The 17,171-nt window shown below is 45.2% G+C and overlaps 1 protein-coding gene across 1 annotated transcript in view; it reads right to left on the reverse strand.

The window, feature by feature from the left end:
- PES1 (pescadillo ribosomal biogenesis factor 1) overlaps window positions 1-17,171 on the reverse strand; it is an 89,714-nt gene that overhangs the window by 36,107 nt on the left and 36,436 nt on the right. The window contains 4 exon segments of the mRNA XM_030220341.1: window positions 967-1,138; window positions 2,346-2,455; window positions 3,995-4,148; window positions 7,884-7,963. Coding sequence (XP_030076201.1) covers window positions 967-1,138; window positions 2,346-2,455; window positions 3,995-4,148; window positions 7,884-7,963 — 516 coding nt within the window.

Here is a 17,171-nt window from a genome sequence, read left to right on the forward strand (position 1 = left end):
GGACATGAATGGCTTCTGATAAGGGGGGCCCTGCAGGTGGCAAGAGTGAATCTGGCGCAGAGTTGGAAGTCGCCCTTAGTGCCACCACTAGTACGCTGGCTTACTAAGCTATGATACATGTGTGAGATGGAGAGACTGACAGCAGTTAAATGTAGGACCTTGCCTAGGTGGGAGAGGATATGGTTGCCATTCTTGAATGCTGGGTAAGGGAGAGTGTCACTGGACGGAATCACAAGAGGGAGTACTAGAACAGGGTAAGGGGGGAGGGAGGTGTCGAGGGGGGATGTAGGGCGGGGAGGGGGTCTAGTTCGGGTGGGGGTAGTTTGTGTATAAACTTGAAAAGGTTGAAGTTACCAGGGGGTTTACGGTGGATTTGATACGAATTAAGATCATTGTTCATTTATGTACTCAGACTTCTGTTTTATTCCAGATGTGTTTCACGATGTTTATACCCTGTTGTGTATCAAAATAAGTTTAATAAAGACTTCTATAAATTAAAAAAAAAAAAAACCCACAAAGTTTTTGCAGTTTTATTATTGTACACATATATTTGTATTTTTAGACCATCTTCCCAATTTTTAGCTCAAGGCAATTTATAAAACTTCTTTCAGATACAAGTCCCTTCCCTATAGAGCTTACAATCTAAGCGGATGTTGGAGGCAACTTACTCAAGGTCACATGGACTCATTTGGGAAAGTAGTTTTATCCCACTATCCTGGTTCTTAGTCCGCTACTCTAATCACGCCTCCCCCAACTTAATGACTCTTCCCAGCCCGCCCCAGGTGCTGAATGTCAGTATAGGAAAAATAATTCACTAGTTGTTTATATCCCTGACTGACCTGGACAGTATTAATCCAACCCACCTCATTTTAGAGTAATTTTCTTTTCTCCATTCATGGACTAGATAATGCTTTCCAAATTCCCCCCTCCCCGTCATTGCAGGAAGGGTCCGTGGCATAGACTCACCTTACGCAGGGAGCGAGAGGCAATGACATAATTCATGAACTCTATAGTGAGCCGACGGCACAGCTGGATGGTCTGGACATGGCACTTGCCAGTGCGTGGAAACGTGGCGAAGAGGATGCACATAGAAAGCGCATCGTCCAGATCTCGCAAGGCATCGATAAACGTGGGGTACCTGCAGACATAGGAGAGGGAGGCATGGGTATCCAAGGGTTAGATACTTCAAATGCCCATCACTTGAAGGAAAGATTAAATGAGTCACCACTACTGTGACCATGGGTCTGCTTTCTGCCGTTTACCAGAAAATCCACGGCCTCTTCACCAAGCAGGGCCACAGAGCACAAGTGAGTATGCAGAGAACCTGCTCCACTTAGGATTGCTTTCACGTTCAGAATGAATGCACACATCTGGCACCTGGATGGCCTACTTCATTATGCATCTAGCTTCTCCTATATCTGCACGCAACTTTGGAATGCATTACCCAAGTTCCATAAAAGCAACGCACGATTTGGTAGCCTTCCGGAAACTATTAAAGACTAACCTGTTCAAAGAGACTTATCATTTGGACCCGTCTCAATGAACTATCGTCACAACTTTACTAAAGCAAGATAACATTGAACTCTTTTTGTTTACTTTAATCTCATCGATATTATTGATTGTTATACTTTATCCTTGTTCTCAAATATCTGAAATGGATTGTACATCTATTCATTTCTAATTTCTACTACATTTTCTGTACCTTAAACGCAATAATATTCTGTATTTCTCATTCCGATAATGGCGATCACCATTGCGGCATAATGTAAGCCACATTGAGCCTGCAAAGAGGTGGGAAAATGTGGGATACAAATGCAGCAAATAAATAAATAAATTAGCAATAGCACACTAAGCTAGAAGGAGAAATTAGACCTTACCTGCTAATTTGCTTTCCTTTAATCCCGCCGGACCAGCCCAGTCTCCACCTGCTGGTAGGCAAGCACAACCCATCAGTCCAATCCTGGACCGGTCCGGAGGGATGCTAAGGAAAATAATGTTAATGGAAACCTTCCATCGCACTCTTAATTCTCCTGTGCTCACAGGTAATGGAGGATTCACGGGGGCTGGTACAGATTGACAGCTGTATGTTAACCCTGCATTCACCACACAGCTCAGAGAAGGCCGTTAATTCACCATCTCCCGGGCACTCTGATTATAGTGATGGAGAACCTGTTTTGAGCTCAGAACCCACAAGACGAAAACAACTCATTAAAGAGGTAACGCGGGTAAGAGGCGATGTCACTTGGACATCTCTCACATTCGCTGACAAGAAGTCTTTGTACAAAGGACATCCTAGACCTCTCCTCACTGGATACCCTCAGGATGCCCCTTTCCCTTCCCCGCACCTCTCTTTGACGATATGGTCAAGTTTGTAGCCAGGTTTGTTCTCTTTGATCCTCTCCACGGCATTCCATTCGCCTTTTCCAAAAGCTTTCCGCAGCTTTCGGACAAACACCTGGAGGAAAAGATAAAGTCACAGCCTCAGTAAGGTCCAAATCGACCCAACAGAAAAAAAACCTACACAGATTCTTTTCTTCACATTCTTAGCACCAAAGTTCCAGCTCGACCAGAATTTACTATAAACCCCATCCTGTGCTACGAGCCAATGGGTCCTTCAGGTAGTTATGAAGTTTTACTACTACTAATCATTTCTATAGTGCTACTAGATGTACGCAGCACTGTACTCATTATATGCAGGTACTTTCTCTGTCCCTAGAGAGCTCACAATCTACGTTTTAGGAGGTAATATTCAGCCTATGACAAGCAGTTTTTTTAATTTTAGACGCTGGCCGCCATCAGCTGAATTGTGCCCAAATATCCGGTGCTTGGTGGCCTACAGGAGTTACCCGGGTATCACCAATATTCAACAGTGGTATTTAGACAGCTACCCGTTTAACTAAGGACAGCCTTTTTGCTGTTGCCCAGGAAATTTCCAGCTCCGTCCCAACTCTGACCTGGATAGTGCTGCAGCTCTCTCTCTGGATTTTCCATGTCACTATTTGGTTATGTGTTGCTAAAAATCTGAGATCACCTGGTCAGTGTGGGATTTGTAGTATGGAATGTTGCTACTCAGAGATGCTGCATGGAATCTTGTCACTCTTTAGGATTCCAGAATCTTGCTAATCTTTGGGGTACTACATGGAATGTTGCTACTCTGAGATGCTGCATGGAATCTTGTCACTCTTTAGGATTCCAGAATCTTGCTATTCTTTGGGGTTCTACATGGAATGTTGCTACTCTTTGAGATTCTAAATGGAATCTTGTCACTCTTTAGGATTCCAGAATCTTGCTATTCTTTGGGGTTCTACATGGAATGTTGCCACGATTTGGGTTTCTGCCAGGTACTTGTGACAACAGGATACTGGGCTAGATGGACCATTGGTCTGACCTAGTATGGCTACTCTTATGTTCCTATGAGCCTTAGTCTCTAAGCCTCGTCTACTACCCCCTTCTAGCCTTTGGATCAGCACAGTGAATGAAAGGAGTAGATCACACAGGAAAAGGTCCTTTGAGAAATACTTCATTCATATGAGGTCTATACAAAAGCGCGACACTGGCTGTGTCTCGTCCACTCAAGGGCTGTGTCAGGGGCTAAAGTAACCAAGCATTGTTTACAAGCTACTTCACCTCCTTGGTAAAAAGCAGTCTGTGCCAAAAGATGGCAGCCTCACACAGCATTTCAAAAATGCAACTAACAGAATAATACTCTACACAATACAGTACTCAGGACTCGCTAGCACTGCATGCCAGGTCAGTGCGGGGAACAGGAATTACAGTGTAAGACTAAGATACAAAGAAGAAATTCAGCAGAAATGTTCATGTTCTGAGGAGTTCTAAGAAGAACAAACCCAAAGGTCAGCTTTTGGGCAAGGAGCATCGAGCTGCAGGGGATGCGATGAAAAAGACAGGTGAAAGGAGAAAGTGAAGCAAGCGGATAAAACGGAGGAAGAGCAGCGAGTGGGCGGAAGGGAGGAGCAGACCTTTGTATTCCTACCTTGTACTCGCGAAATTTGTTGATGATGGGTTCATGGAGCAAAAACCTGATGTCCTTGAGCAGGTAAAAAGTGCGGGGTGCGGTGGAACCTTTGTTCACCTTCTTCTTGTGTTTTGGTTCATGGGGATAAATCCCCTTTAAAATGCACAGGCGCCTGGAGAGAAAAAAAAAAAAGCAAACTGTAGTCAGAGTGGAACTTGTACAACCTCGACAGCCCAAGGATGACGGGACTCTGTGCAAAGCTCACATTTAAATTCTTAAGCTTAACATTAAAAGAAAAAGGGAACAGCCCACAGCAGCCTGTTCAACCAAGCGCAACCGCTAGAAACACCGGCAGCCACCCTAATTCCACCAGCAAGACAGACTGGGATCAAGGTACCATATACCACTCACAGGGATCAGGCACTTTTAGAGGAAGAGGCACCCTTTGGAAGGCCTTTTATGTATCAAGCTGCATCAGGGGTACAAACTATCAAAAGTGTACATAAATATATCATATACACTAATAGTGAGATGAGAACCGTTATTCCAAAAATCTAGTTCCACTTATCTGCTACTTCCAACTGAACTGATAAGTATTAACGTTCATACTTATCAGTTCATTTGGAAGTAGCAGATAAATGGAACTATTAGTGTATATGATATATTTATATACACTTTTGATAGTTTGTACCCCTGACGCAGCCTGAGGGCAAAACGTGGCCACGTCGGGTATTGTTCCAATAAATGCATTTGATTCCACTGCTTTGTTGTTTCTTTTATATACTGTTTTGTAAGCAGTTGTGTGCTTTTTTGTTTTTTTACGTATCAAGGCCACAAGGAGCTCTGGATGGCGCAATGGTCCTTCACCTGGCTGGGACAAACACTGCTTAGAGTGATCAAAAGGAAAATCATGGCTGCCAAGAACAAGCTCTGGACTGCTGAGTCCACACCAAAGGAAAATAAGCATTGCACAAAACATTAAAACTACGGTCCCCCTTTAAGCTCTACTAGAAGCAGGGCTATGGAGTTGGTACACTAAACTTTCTTCAAGTTCTCTCTGTCCGACTTCTACTATGTACAGTAAATCTAAAAGAAATTTAATTACAGAAAGAGAATATTTATGTACAAAATTAGGACTAAGACCACAAAATATATTTAAGTCTGAACAAAACAAAAAAATGCTGTCAATTGAAAATATGCAATATACTGTTAAGGAGAAATTAGGTCTTACCTGATAATTTTCTTTCCATCAGTCCTTCCCACTATTCCAGACCCTGTGGATAATTGTGTCCATCAACCACTAGGTGTACACAAAGGACTGAAAACTGAGTTGGGACATATCTCTCTTGGCATCCAGTCCAGCTCCTCAATATTTACGTAGTAGTAAGTAGAAACTCAGAACAAATGCAACCACCTTAAACAACTTGCTAACCTAGCAATAACCAGACAAGCAAACATATGCAGACCTCTCTCATCTCTGGAAAATGTGTAGAGAATAAGAGATACGCAGGAAGAACCATGCAAGGTGAGTGTCGTCATTTGACCCATTACTTCACGCCAACTAAACATCTCAGAAACCTCGGGCACACCTCTGGAATAGTGAGAAGGACTAATCGAAATAAATATTTTTCAGCTAAGACCTAATTTCTCCTTCCATTATGTAGCTTCCCACTATTCCAGAACATCTATAGGATGTTCAAGAGTAATCCCTGGAGTGGATGGGATCCTGGCGCTGTCACTTTGAAAACCAAAGCCCCAAAATTGGCTTCCAAGCATGCCACAACATCCACCTTGTATTGCTTGGCAAAGGTTTGCAGCATCTACCACATTGCTGCCTTGAAAATATCCAGACACAGTAAGGTAGTCTCTGCCCAGGATGCTGCTGCACACCTACTACTACTACTATTTAGCATTTATATAGCGCTACAAAGCATACGCAGGGCTGCACAAACATAGAAGAAAGACAGTCCCTGCTCAAAGAGCTTACAATCTAATAGACAATAATAATAAAGCAAGCAAATCAATTAATGTGTAGAGGAAAGAGGAGAGGAGGGTAGGTAGAAGCGAGAGGTATAAGTGGTTACAAGTCAAAAGCAATGTTGAAGAGGTGGGCTTGCAATCTAGATTTAAAGATGGTCAAGGATGGGGCAAGACGTAGGGGCTCAGGAAGTTTATTCCAGGCGTAGGGTGCAGCGAGACAGAAGACACCTTACAGAAAGAGCCTTCAAGGCCTAAGGAGCCTGCTTCCCTGCAAGCAAATAAGCTGACATGATAGTCTCCTTCAGCCATCTAGCAATTGTGGGCTTGGAAGTCACGAGGCCGAGCCTCTGCTTACCAAACAGCACAAACAGTCCGTCTGATTTGTGAAACTCATTTGTGATTTCTAGGTATCCAATGAGGCCTGTAACGGCTCCTTCAATGATGGCTGCTCTGAATGGACCAAGGCCACATCAGACAAAGAGGGAGAAGCAGAGATGAAGTCTTATCTGCCCTACTTCTGGAAGTCTAACAAAGATCTCTTAGGAGCTGGAGGGGAAGCGGGGTGAGAAATTGAAGCACCCTTGCAGCAACGCCGACTGTCCCTGCTTCAGTAAATAGACCTGGTGTAAGAGAAATACAAACAGAGAAAACAAAGATCCCGATGCAGAGGTTGTAAAAATGGCGGCCGTGATCCGCATATGATCAGCCAGAGGCTGCCACTCGGCCCCAACAAAACTGCGCCCGTTCTCACTCTCCTGCTTCAAACTGCAGACCCTTGCATATTCAGACGGTGTGCCGAATCTGAAGATGTGCTGCCGCAAACCTTTTCCTCCGCATCCTGCGGGATTCCTGTCTTGACGCACTGCAATGCCTTGAAGCCGGCAGGCAGGTCCCACAGCAGGAACACCACTTAACTGCCTCTGCAGGAGTCACCATTCACCTTGACTGTCACAATCGTAGCACAACGTGCCCCAAGCGGTGAGTCAGGATCCCTCCCCTACACCAAGTAGAACCAGCAGCATTCCAAGCAGTTCAGAGTCAAAGTTTAGCACTGTCAGCTGCTGCCTCCACACTCACAATCTCCACAAATCTTACCACAGATGAGAAAGAATCAGGATTGATACTCTGTCCCACGCTTTTAAGGTCATTGTGCTGGAAAAGGACAGCTCCACAGGAAACAGGTGAGAGATGAAGAGAGGGAAGAAGTAAATTCACAGGGCGCCTAAGACAAGGATCGGAAGATCTCCAGATATGACTCTGCAGACTCAAGTCAGCCGCAAAGCTCAAGTGGGGACAAGTTGACCAACTGGGCCAGGAGCAAAGAACTCAGAACCATAAGCTGAAAGATGTGTCCATTCCATCTGCTGGAGATAGAGGAGCTGGACAGGATGCCAACAGAGATATATGTCTCAGTTCAGTTTTCAGTTCTCTATCTCCACCTGCTGGTTGATGGACATACAGGTTCTGGAATAGTGGGAAGCTAAGTAATGAAATTTTATATTTTGAAGCTGGAGTTGGAACTGGAAGCAATTTTGGGTGCAGTCAGGGTCAGTAAAAATGTACTAACTCTGATGACTCCTGACACTGTTCATTTACTGCTCCATAAGTAACCTCTTACCTCCTGACTCAGATTTGAGGTTTGATGGCTTTCACAGGGGGTTAAGAAGAATTTTCCTTTTGAAGCAGCCTTTCACGATTATTTTTTCAATTTTTTAGTCAACTTGTCAGACTTGATAAATAAATGACAAAAAGTAGTTATTTATGAAGTGTGTCTTATGTTTTATGGTGATATATACTTACGGAATATTGTAACCTGCTAAAAATGTTGTTTGGTGGGACAGAAATCACATAAAATAAATATTTAGCCACATCAGTCCTTGGTGCTCATATCAGACTTATGAAAAGGCACAGAGTATTCAACCCTTACCTGAAGTCCGCAAGGCTTAGCTGCAACTTCTTCCGTGCCTTGTTTCTTGTGATGTAATTGGTGGCAGAACCTCTCTCGTACTTGAGCAGAATGAAACAGAACCAGGAAAGCAAGCAAAAAGTAAAAGCCCTCATTAGAAATCTATCAGCACAGAACCCTACCTCACACAGATCACAGAAGATAAATCAATAACCAGAGACCCCTTCTACCTTCAACCACAGAGACAGTCAATGTTCTGGGTAGGAGACCCTCAGTCTCAGGGCCAGGACAGTGAGAAAATTGTACAAGATGTAAATCAAGAGATCTGAGACTGATTCCTAGGTGCAAAGAGGGTATGTACAGTATGTACTTTGCAATTTAGCTCACACCTTTTATAGTTTAAATCATTTTTCTTGTTTTAATCAACATAGATAACATACACCCGTACCAAATCGAAAACAATGCCACAAACATTAAATAGAATTAGTAGTGCTTCGTTCAAACCTAACATATGAAAACTACTCCCCTTCCCCAAATTCGGTCCTAAACAAAACAGAAAAACACAAAACAAAAACCAGAGAGTGTTTGATGAGCTTAAGTGTGTGGCCAATAAAAAAATAAAAATTCCAACAAGTAACTGAGCTCCCGCTTTTCTTATTAGTAGTGTTTTTAATGCTCCCCTCTCCTACGTCCCGGGGAGACCTTTTCCCACGGAGATGTAGAGAGGGTTTGTGCCTCCACAATCTGTTTGAACGCCTCCCTGAATTCCGGTACCATCCCTTCCCATGGGTATTGGCGCTGGGGAGGCATCAGAAGGCGCAGTTCAAATCTAATCCCCATTACCACAGCTTTCTGTCTATTAGGATCTAAGTGAATCTTTACCCTTTTATTTTCCCACATATATTCTATTAAAAACCAACCCTAATTAGTTCAGGTAGTGTGACACTTGTGTGTGGATTATTTGGTAGAACAAATGATAGGTAAAGAGTAAATAGAATAAATAGAAATAAAGACAAAGATACCTTCCAGAAATAAGATTTTGTTTATTCTTACCAAAATAAAGTCTTCAATTTGGTACATTCATCAGACAGATTCTAGGTTCAACTGCACAGAGCTATGCCCTCCGAGAATAGTTGGGGAATGTTCCAATGATCTGCCAAAATCTCATCCCTTTTATAGGCGCAGGTCTCCATGCAAGTCAATGGCAAGACCCTTTTTTTTTTCTTATTATTGCCCAACCTCTGAATCATACTTTCCTTTCCGGCAGGTGCCCATTTGTACCCACCTCTCCTTTCCGTTTTAGCTATTGCAAGTGATTTTGCAATTTCCGTTATTGTCAACAACTTGTTTTTCTTGTTACAAAAATATCTGTTTTAGCTATTGCAAATGATTGTGACATTTCCGTTTTTGTCAACAACTTGTTTTTCTCTCTCTCTTAATACAAGTTTCATATCATCTTTCATATCATCTTATGATCTGAGTGCCATCTTACATAAACTCCATTTTAAAGACCAAATTTTATCCATTCTTTTCCATTATTCCTTCATCATAGGTGCTACTTTCATTTAGAAGGTTGTACCAGGTTTTGTCAAGACTCATCATGCAGTCCTGCTTTTGCAGGTTCTCAACTATAAGGCCATTAGTGGGTTATCAGGCCTAGTCAGGGCTTCTCAGCTGGCCAAAGTCCTGTAACTTGGCCCACCACCTTGCCAGTGGATAGGCCTCAAGCTACAACACATATTAACAGTAGCTCAATGTGATTTACATTCAGGTACTGTAGGTATTTTCCTGTCCTCAAAGGGTTTATAATCTAACTTTGTACTTGAGGCATTGGCAGATTAAGTGACTTGCCCAACATCACAAGAAGCAGTGGGAATTGAATGGGGCTTCTCTGGTCACCAGCCCAGTGCTCTAACCACTAGGCTGCTCCTCTACTTCGCATACGAGACTCCAAATCACGTAAAACCTAGTTTAGAGCTGCTACTCGGGCCAAATGGAGTAACATTCTAGGGAAGGTTTATGTGATCCTTAATACAACAATGAAAGGCCAGTGTGGCGACTCAGTGACAGTACTAAATACCAACACGAAAAAGATTCAAGTTCAATTCCTGAGTCAGATTGTAATATTAGGCCTCGGGCAAAGCAGGGCTGGAACAAGAGCATGAGGCACCCCCTACATGAGCCCTCAAGCCTTGCACTTCTCAATTTCAGTCCCCTTGCCCTTCCCGCAAAGATTTGGATAATTAAACTCAAGAACCATGATCACCTCAATACCACTCCTCCCAAAGCAATCCTTTAAAAAGACAATCAAATATTATGCTAAATATATATATTGTGTGTGTGGTGAAAGAAAATGGCTATAGATATACACGTAACTATTTCTATCCACGCTGTGATCTGACTTGAGCATCCATCCCCGTCCTAAAGTTCCTCCTCAAGAACCCCACATTCCAAAGATCCCCACTCCCAACCTAAGAGTACTGCTAAAGGGCGCAGCTGCCATTTTGAACCTGGAGGCAGCATGGATCAGAGCAATGGGATCACTCTTGCCCATGCTACCCTAGACTTCAAAGTTAGGCCTGCAAGGACCTACAGGGGGCTTCAGGAAGGGGGGGGGGGCAGTGGAATCAGCAAAACATAGCCCCCCCCCCCCAATTACAGTCAGCCCGCTATGTGGTTAAAGTTAGGATAGCTTTTGTAATTAACAAACTGCAACTTCTAATCAAGCGATTAACTGCAATTAAAAATATTTTTTTATTAAGCATCTTCTGTAACATGTTACAATTATGCAATTATGCTGTCAGCAAAAGCACAAACCCCATAATACTTTCTGAAAATTCATGGCAGCTCTTTGGATAACTCACAGCGAGAATGCAAAGTATCTACTACTACTACAGCTGCTTTCCCTGACCAAAACACATTACCGACCCTCTCCTAAACTGTGCAGCGCTGTCAACCTGCACACACTCCCACCCTCAAAATCAGAGGACCACAAAACTAGAAAAAACCTCAGGAGATTATTCAGGTCACCTCAGGCTCTACTAACATGTGAAGCCAATTTGAATAGCCATACTGGGTCAGACCAATGGTCCATCTAGCCCAGGATTCTGCTTCCAACAGTAGCCAATCCAGGTCACAAGTACCTGGCAGAATCCCAATTTTTAATCAGCTGTCTAGATCTGCACACTGACATTCAAGTTGGGATGTTCAAAGTTTGAACATCAAAAAAAAAAAAAAAAGAGTAACATCACTCAGGGCTATGTAAGCGTAAGCTGCAGTTTTTCAAACTACACATGTAAGTGTTGAACTTCTAAAGCCACACATATAACACAAGTCAATTAAGGAGCCCATCTCTCAAAATCAAAGTTTTAAGCATTTTTAGATGCTAAGTGGCAAACACAATTTTCCCCTGAACTCTCCTCCCAAGCCCAGAAGTTAGCCCATCCTTCCCATATTGCTTGAAGCAGGTAGGAATGCCAACAAGACATTTTTGAAGTATACTCAGTCTGCCACTGCAAAATACCTGCGGAGCATATAATATTTAAGGTCTATCTAAACAATGCCAAAACATGACCCATTTAAATCTGTGTGTGCTGTGGTCTAGTGTAAGGTTAAACATGTTCTAAAATGGCTCCTTATGCTTGTATGCCCGTTTAAATGTGTGAAGGTAGGTCTTCTAAGAAAAGGTGGGACAGGCATGTGGGATCCCTTTGGAAAAGGAGGAGCTAGCAATTATTGAGAAAGACAGACGATGGGCCATTTGGACCTTATCTGCCGTCATGATTCTATGTTTCTAAAATTGCCTCCTAAGTTGTTCAAGTAAAAAAAAAATTAGAAATAACCTGTAAGATACACAGAAAAGAAAAACTAGGTCATTTCTTAGGTTCTGGTGATGTTCCATGTTGTTCCTACTCACTCACTGCCTAGTGACAAGATACAATATATTTTGTTTCTATAGCAGTCGTCTTCTTTCCCTAACCAGGCCTATACCACTTTTGTGGAAAGTTCATTTACTTTCTCAGTCTTTCAGAACTAAGCTTCTCTGATATATTTTAATATTTTGCACACTGCAAAATATTAGAAAGTCCAAAGAAAAGGAAAGGGAAATGGGACTTGATATACAACTACTTTCAAAGCAGTTTACAAACTATTACAGGTACTTATTTGTACGTGTACCTGGATCAACGGAGCGTTAAGTGACTTGCCCTGAGTCAGAAGCAGCTGCAGAGGGAACTGAACCCAGCTCCCCAAGACCAAAGTCTGCTGCACCAACCACCAAGTTACTCCACCATTCAGACCTACGGTCAAGTATACCACGTTCACTGTTGATTTTTAATCAATCATGAATTCATAATGAGCGCGAGTGCTGGGCACACTGGACAGACTGTTCAGGTCTTTATCTGCAGCAGTGGCCAATTAAGGCTCAGGCCCACCCAACAGTAGCACACGTTTAGCGGTAGCTGGTGGGGATCCCAAGCTCCGCCAGCTGAAGACTTCCCCCTGATGGTAATGAAAACGCTATTCTCCACGATACTGGCACCTGTGCATGCTCAGGTTTCAGCGCATGCCTGCTGCAGACTACTAAGGTGGAAAGAAGTGTTTTCCCACCAACTGAGATTTTATTTTGGTGGTGGGTGAAGGGGAGAACACTTGATGCCCACCCACTTCTTGCCTAGGCCCACCCAAAATCTGTTGTCTTTTACTATTATGTTGCTCTGTCTGCAGTTACTTGGTTTGCGGATTATCTAGTCTGTGGTCACTTATCTGCATTTCGGCAGGATCTGTTTATGTCTTGCACGTGTGACAGATGAGATAATCTGTGCTTACTATGTAGTGATACACATTACCCCACTTGTACCGCCCCAAAAAAGGCTACCGGGCTTCTAGAGGACGAGTCATTACCCCCAGGATTTCGGCAGGGCAGTTAACACCTCCCTTTGACTACCTATCTTCGCTTTCTCCGGGGTCAGGCAAACAAGATAGGCCTCCCTCTCACTTACCTTCTTCTTCTCCAGGCCGCCCATTTCGACGTGCAACTCTGTGCGGAACAATCAGCCCTGTGTGTGTGGGTTTTCCCGGTCAGCGAGCAGGAACCGCTACCAAAGGCTCCTGAGATACCAGGCTAGACCCCAAGGCAGCCCGAGTCTCCCTGTTCCCACGTGTCCTGCAGCTCTGAGGACCCCACCACGCTAAGGCTGTCTGGTCAAGTGCCTGCGCGGAATGGCCGCTTACCTTTTTCTTCTCTAGGCCGCCCATTTCGTGGGCTGAAGCGAAGTGCGACTCTCTGTAGCACAATCAGCCTTGTGTGTAGGTTTTCCCGATCGGAGAGCAGGAACCGCTACCGGCTCAACTCACAGGCTCCTGAGAGACCAGGCCACAGCCAGAGACCCAGACCCCCCAGCCCGAGTTTCCCTGTTCCTACGTCGCCTGCAGCGCTGAGGACCCCGCCGCGCCAAGGCTGTCTTGGCAAGTGCCTGCGCAGAACGGACTCAGCAGCAGCCCTTCTTCTGTAGGCCACCGAAAAGACGCGCGACTCCCTGCGGCACAATCAGCCCTGTCTACAGGTTTTCCCGGTCGGAGAGCAGGAACTACTCCTGGGAAACTAGGCTACACCAGGCCGCCTCAGCCCGACTTCCCCCGTGGTGGGCTTGGCCTGCAGCTTTGAGGACCCCACCGCGCTAAGGCTGTCTGGTCAAGTGCCTGCGCAGAACGGACTCGGCAGCAGCCGGGATACTACTGTCTGTGAGGGGCGGAAGTTCTGCCGGAGAACAAGCTTATTTTGGAAGTGGCATTATTCTGAAATTGGATCCGGCTTTTACCTATTGCCCACAGAAAGAGAGAGGGGTGGGAGTTTGGAGTACCTATAAATTAGTGGTGAACTGGTGACCAATTGTGTCCTAGCTGTCTGTCTTGATTTAGATTGTAAGCTTTTGAGCAGAGAGGACTGTCTTTTCTTCATGTTCAATTGTGAAGCACTGCGTACGACGGGTAGCGCTATAGAAATGATTTATAGTAGGAGTAGTAGGAAAGCGAGTGAGCTTGCCAGGCTTGATTAAAAAAACAGGCTGATGCAGTGGTGTGCTGCTAAATTTTTAACAGGCTCTCTCCCAGGTCCACTTCGGCGCCCCCCCCCCCCCCCCAAATTGCAGAGCTGGCTATAGCCGGGGAGGGGGGGGGGATTACTCTGTCCAGGAAAAAAACTATTAAATGATCCCAGGTTCCAATCTAATTCATGTTTAATGTGGGATAAAATGCCATAAATAAATAAATATAAACTTTTAATGTTGAGCACCTGATTCTCAAGGTGAACATATTCCAAACACTATAATGAAAATAAAATGAGTTTTTTTCTACCTTTGTTGTCTGGTGACTGTTTTTCTGCTCATGCTGGCCCAGTATCCGATTCTGCTGCTATCTGTCCTCTTAACTCCGTTTCCAGGGCTTCCTTTCCATTTATTTCTTTCCTCCTTTCTTCTTCATTTCTGGTCCTCAGCTTCTGCCTATTTTCTCCATCCATTTGCAGTTATTCTCCTCTCTTCCTTTTCCCTCTTCTCATCTCATTCCTCACTCTTCCCTCCACCCATATCCAGCATTTCTTCTCTCTCCCTTCCCGCTCCTCCACCCATGTCCAGCAACCCTCCTCTCCCCTCCATCCACCAATGTCCAGCGACCCTCCTCTCCCCCCTGCCCTCCATCCACCCATGCCCAGCAACCCTCCTCTCCCCTGCCCTCCATCCACCCATGTCCAGCATTTCTTCTCTCTCCCTTCCCTCTCCTCCACCCATGTCCAGCAACCCTCCTCTCCCCTGCCCTCCATCCACCCACCCATGTCCAGCAGCCCTGCTCTCCCCTGCCCTCCATCCACCCACCCATGTCCAGCAACCCTCCTCTCCCCTCCATGCAACCATGTCCAGCAACCCTCCTCTTCCCTGCCCTCCATCCACCCACCCATGTCCAGCAACCCTCCTCTCCCCTCCATTCACCAATGTCCAGCAACCCTCCTCTCCCCCCTGCCCTCCTCTCTATCCACCCACCCACCCATGTCCAGCAACCCTCCTCTCCCCTGCCCTCCATCCACCCACCCATGTCCAGCAATCCTCATCTCCCCCCTGCCCTCCTCTCCCCTGGTCGTCCATCTGCCCTCTGCTCCCCGATAGTTGCCCTGCTGGTTTCCTTTCTGCGCTGCCGCCGTCCTGCCTTTAAAAAATTAATTTTTGCTCGAGGCGCGCCAGCGTTGAAGCGAGGGCAGCAGGCTCAGCTCAGTTCCTGCCTTCGTTCCGTTTCTTCGCATCATGGCTCCGCCCTTGCCTGACGTATTTCCTGTTTGCGCAAGGGCGGAGCCATGATGTGAAGAAACGGAACAAAGGCAGGAACCGAGCTGAGCCTGCTGCCTTCGCTTCAACACTGGCGCGCCTCGAGGGAAAATTAATTTTTTAAAGGCAGGACAGCGGCGGCAGCGCAGAAAGGAAACCAGCAGGGCTACTATGGGGAGCAAAGGGCAGACGGAAGATGGATTTGCGGGGCGGGGGAGCGGAGGCGAGCTGGCTCGCATGGGCCAACAACCGGCTCGCAAGATGCCAGAAAATTTAACAAACGGCTCTTGCGAGCTGGCTCCAGCACACCACTGGGCTGATGGCACACGCAAGAGCTGCATGATGATCCCTCCATAATGTCCAACAAAACCAAACACAGTAAGCAATACTGTACTAGAATTCTGCAGCAAAGGTGGTTTTTCTGTTCTTTTTTTTTCAGCATTGAAGGGGTAAACTTGGATCTAGAAGAAAAATCTCCAGATCTGGGTGATGGAGGGTGGACCTGATGGCAACAGGGCATAGTGCAGTAGACACTCTATTGGCAAAGAGGTACCCGCCAAAAAGGTGGAGGTGCACTGAACCCCTAGATCAGGCAAAAAGGAAGAGTAGGGTGAGCTGGCTCTGTCCAAGAATGAGCGACACAAAGTTCCAAATCTTTATTGAATAAACCAAACGACTCGACACAGCTGCTGTGTTTCAGCCCCAGAACACCTGCTTCAGGAGTCTTGCAACATAGTGGGCTGATGTTTGCTTGTATAAGATTGTAGATACAAGAAACAAATCTAATATTGAGAATCCAAAAAATGGATTGGCTTCTAGGGTCCACCGAAAGGGTACCGAGTAAAGTACGAGAAAACTCTAATGCCATCACTGTTTTCTTTAAGCACAGGTACATTTTTTTCTCCCCATATCCATACTTCTTGTTTGCTGTGGACAAAACAAAGCAGGCCAGACGTTTTTAAGGTGGAAAGCGCAGAATCCTGAGGATTTATTTTTTTAACCTATTTTCCCAGATACAATTCAGCTTAAGTGGGGCTAGCAGTAGTGCTAGCACAATTAAACAAATGTGTGTATGTTTTTATTTATTTTGTAAATCATTTTGTAAATGTTTTTCACATATGATGTCATATATGGAGGGGCATAATCGAACGAAAACGTCTATCTCCATGGGCGTTTATCTCCGAGAACGGGTCCGTGAAGGGGCGGACCGAACTGTATTTTCGAAAAAAATAGACGTCCATGTTTTATTCGACAATTTGTGAGCTGGGCGTTTTTGCTTTTCAGCGATAATGGAAAATGAAAGCGCCCAGCTCAAAAACGAATAAATCCAAGGCATTTGTTCGTGGGAGGGGCCAGGATTCGTAGTGCACTGGTCCCCCTCACATGCCAGGACATCAACCGGGCACCCTAGGGGGCACTTTTACAAAACCAAAAAAAAAGGTAAAAGAGCTCCCAGGTGCATAGCACCCTTCCCTTGTGTGTTGAGCCCCCCAAATCCCCCTCACAACCCACTGCCCACAAGTCTACACCATTACTATAGCCCTAAGGGGTGAAGGGGGGCACCTACATGTGGGTACAGTGGGTTTGGGGGGGTTGGACGACTAAGCATTAAGCAGCACAATTGTAACAGGTAGAGGGGATGGGCCTGGGTCCACCTGCCTGAAGTCCACTGCACCCCCTAACTACTGCTCCAGGGACCTGCATACTGCTGCCAGGGAGGTGGGTATGACATTTGAGGGTGAAAATAAAAAGTTGTGAAACATCATTTTTTGTGGTGGGAGGGGGTTAGTGACCACTGGGGGAGTCAGGGGAGGTCATCCCCGATTCCCTCTGGTGGTAATCTGGTCATTTAGGGCACTTTTTGGGGCCTTATTCGTGAAAAAACAGGGTCCAGGAAAAGTGCCTTAAATTCTAGCTACAAATGCATACTTTTTTCCCATTATCGGTGAAATGCGCCCATCTTTGTTCGGCAGATAACCACGCCCCAGTTCCGCCT

The sequence above is a fragment of the Microcaecilia unicolor genome, chromosome 11, assembly GCF_901765095.1.
Source record: "Microcaecilia unicolor chromosome 11, aMicUni1.1, whole genome shotgun sequence".
Classification (NCBI taxonomy): Eukaryota; Metazoa; Chordata; class Amphibia; order Gymnophiona; family Siphonopidae; genus Microcaecilia; species Microcaecilia unicolor.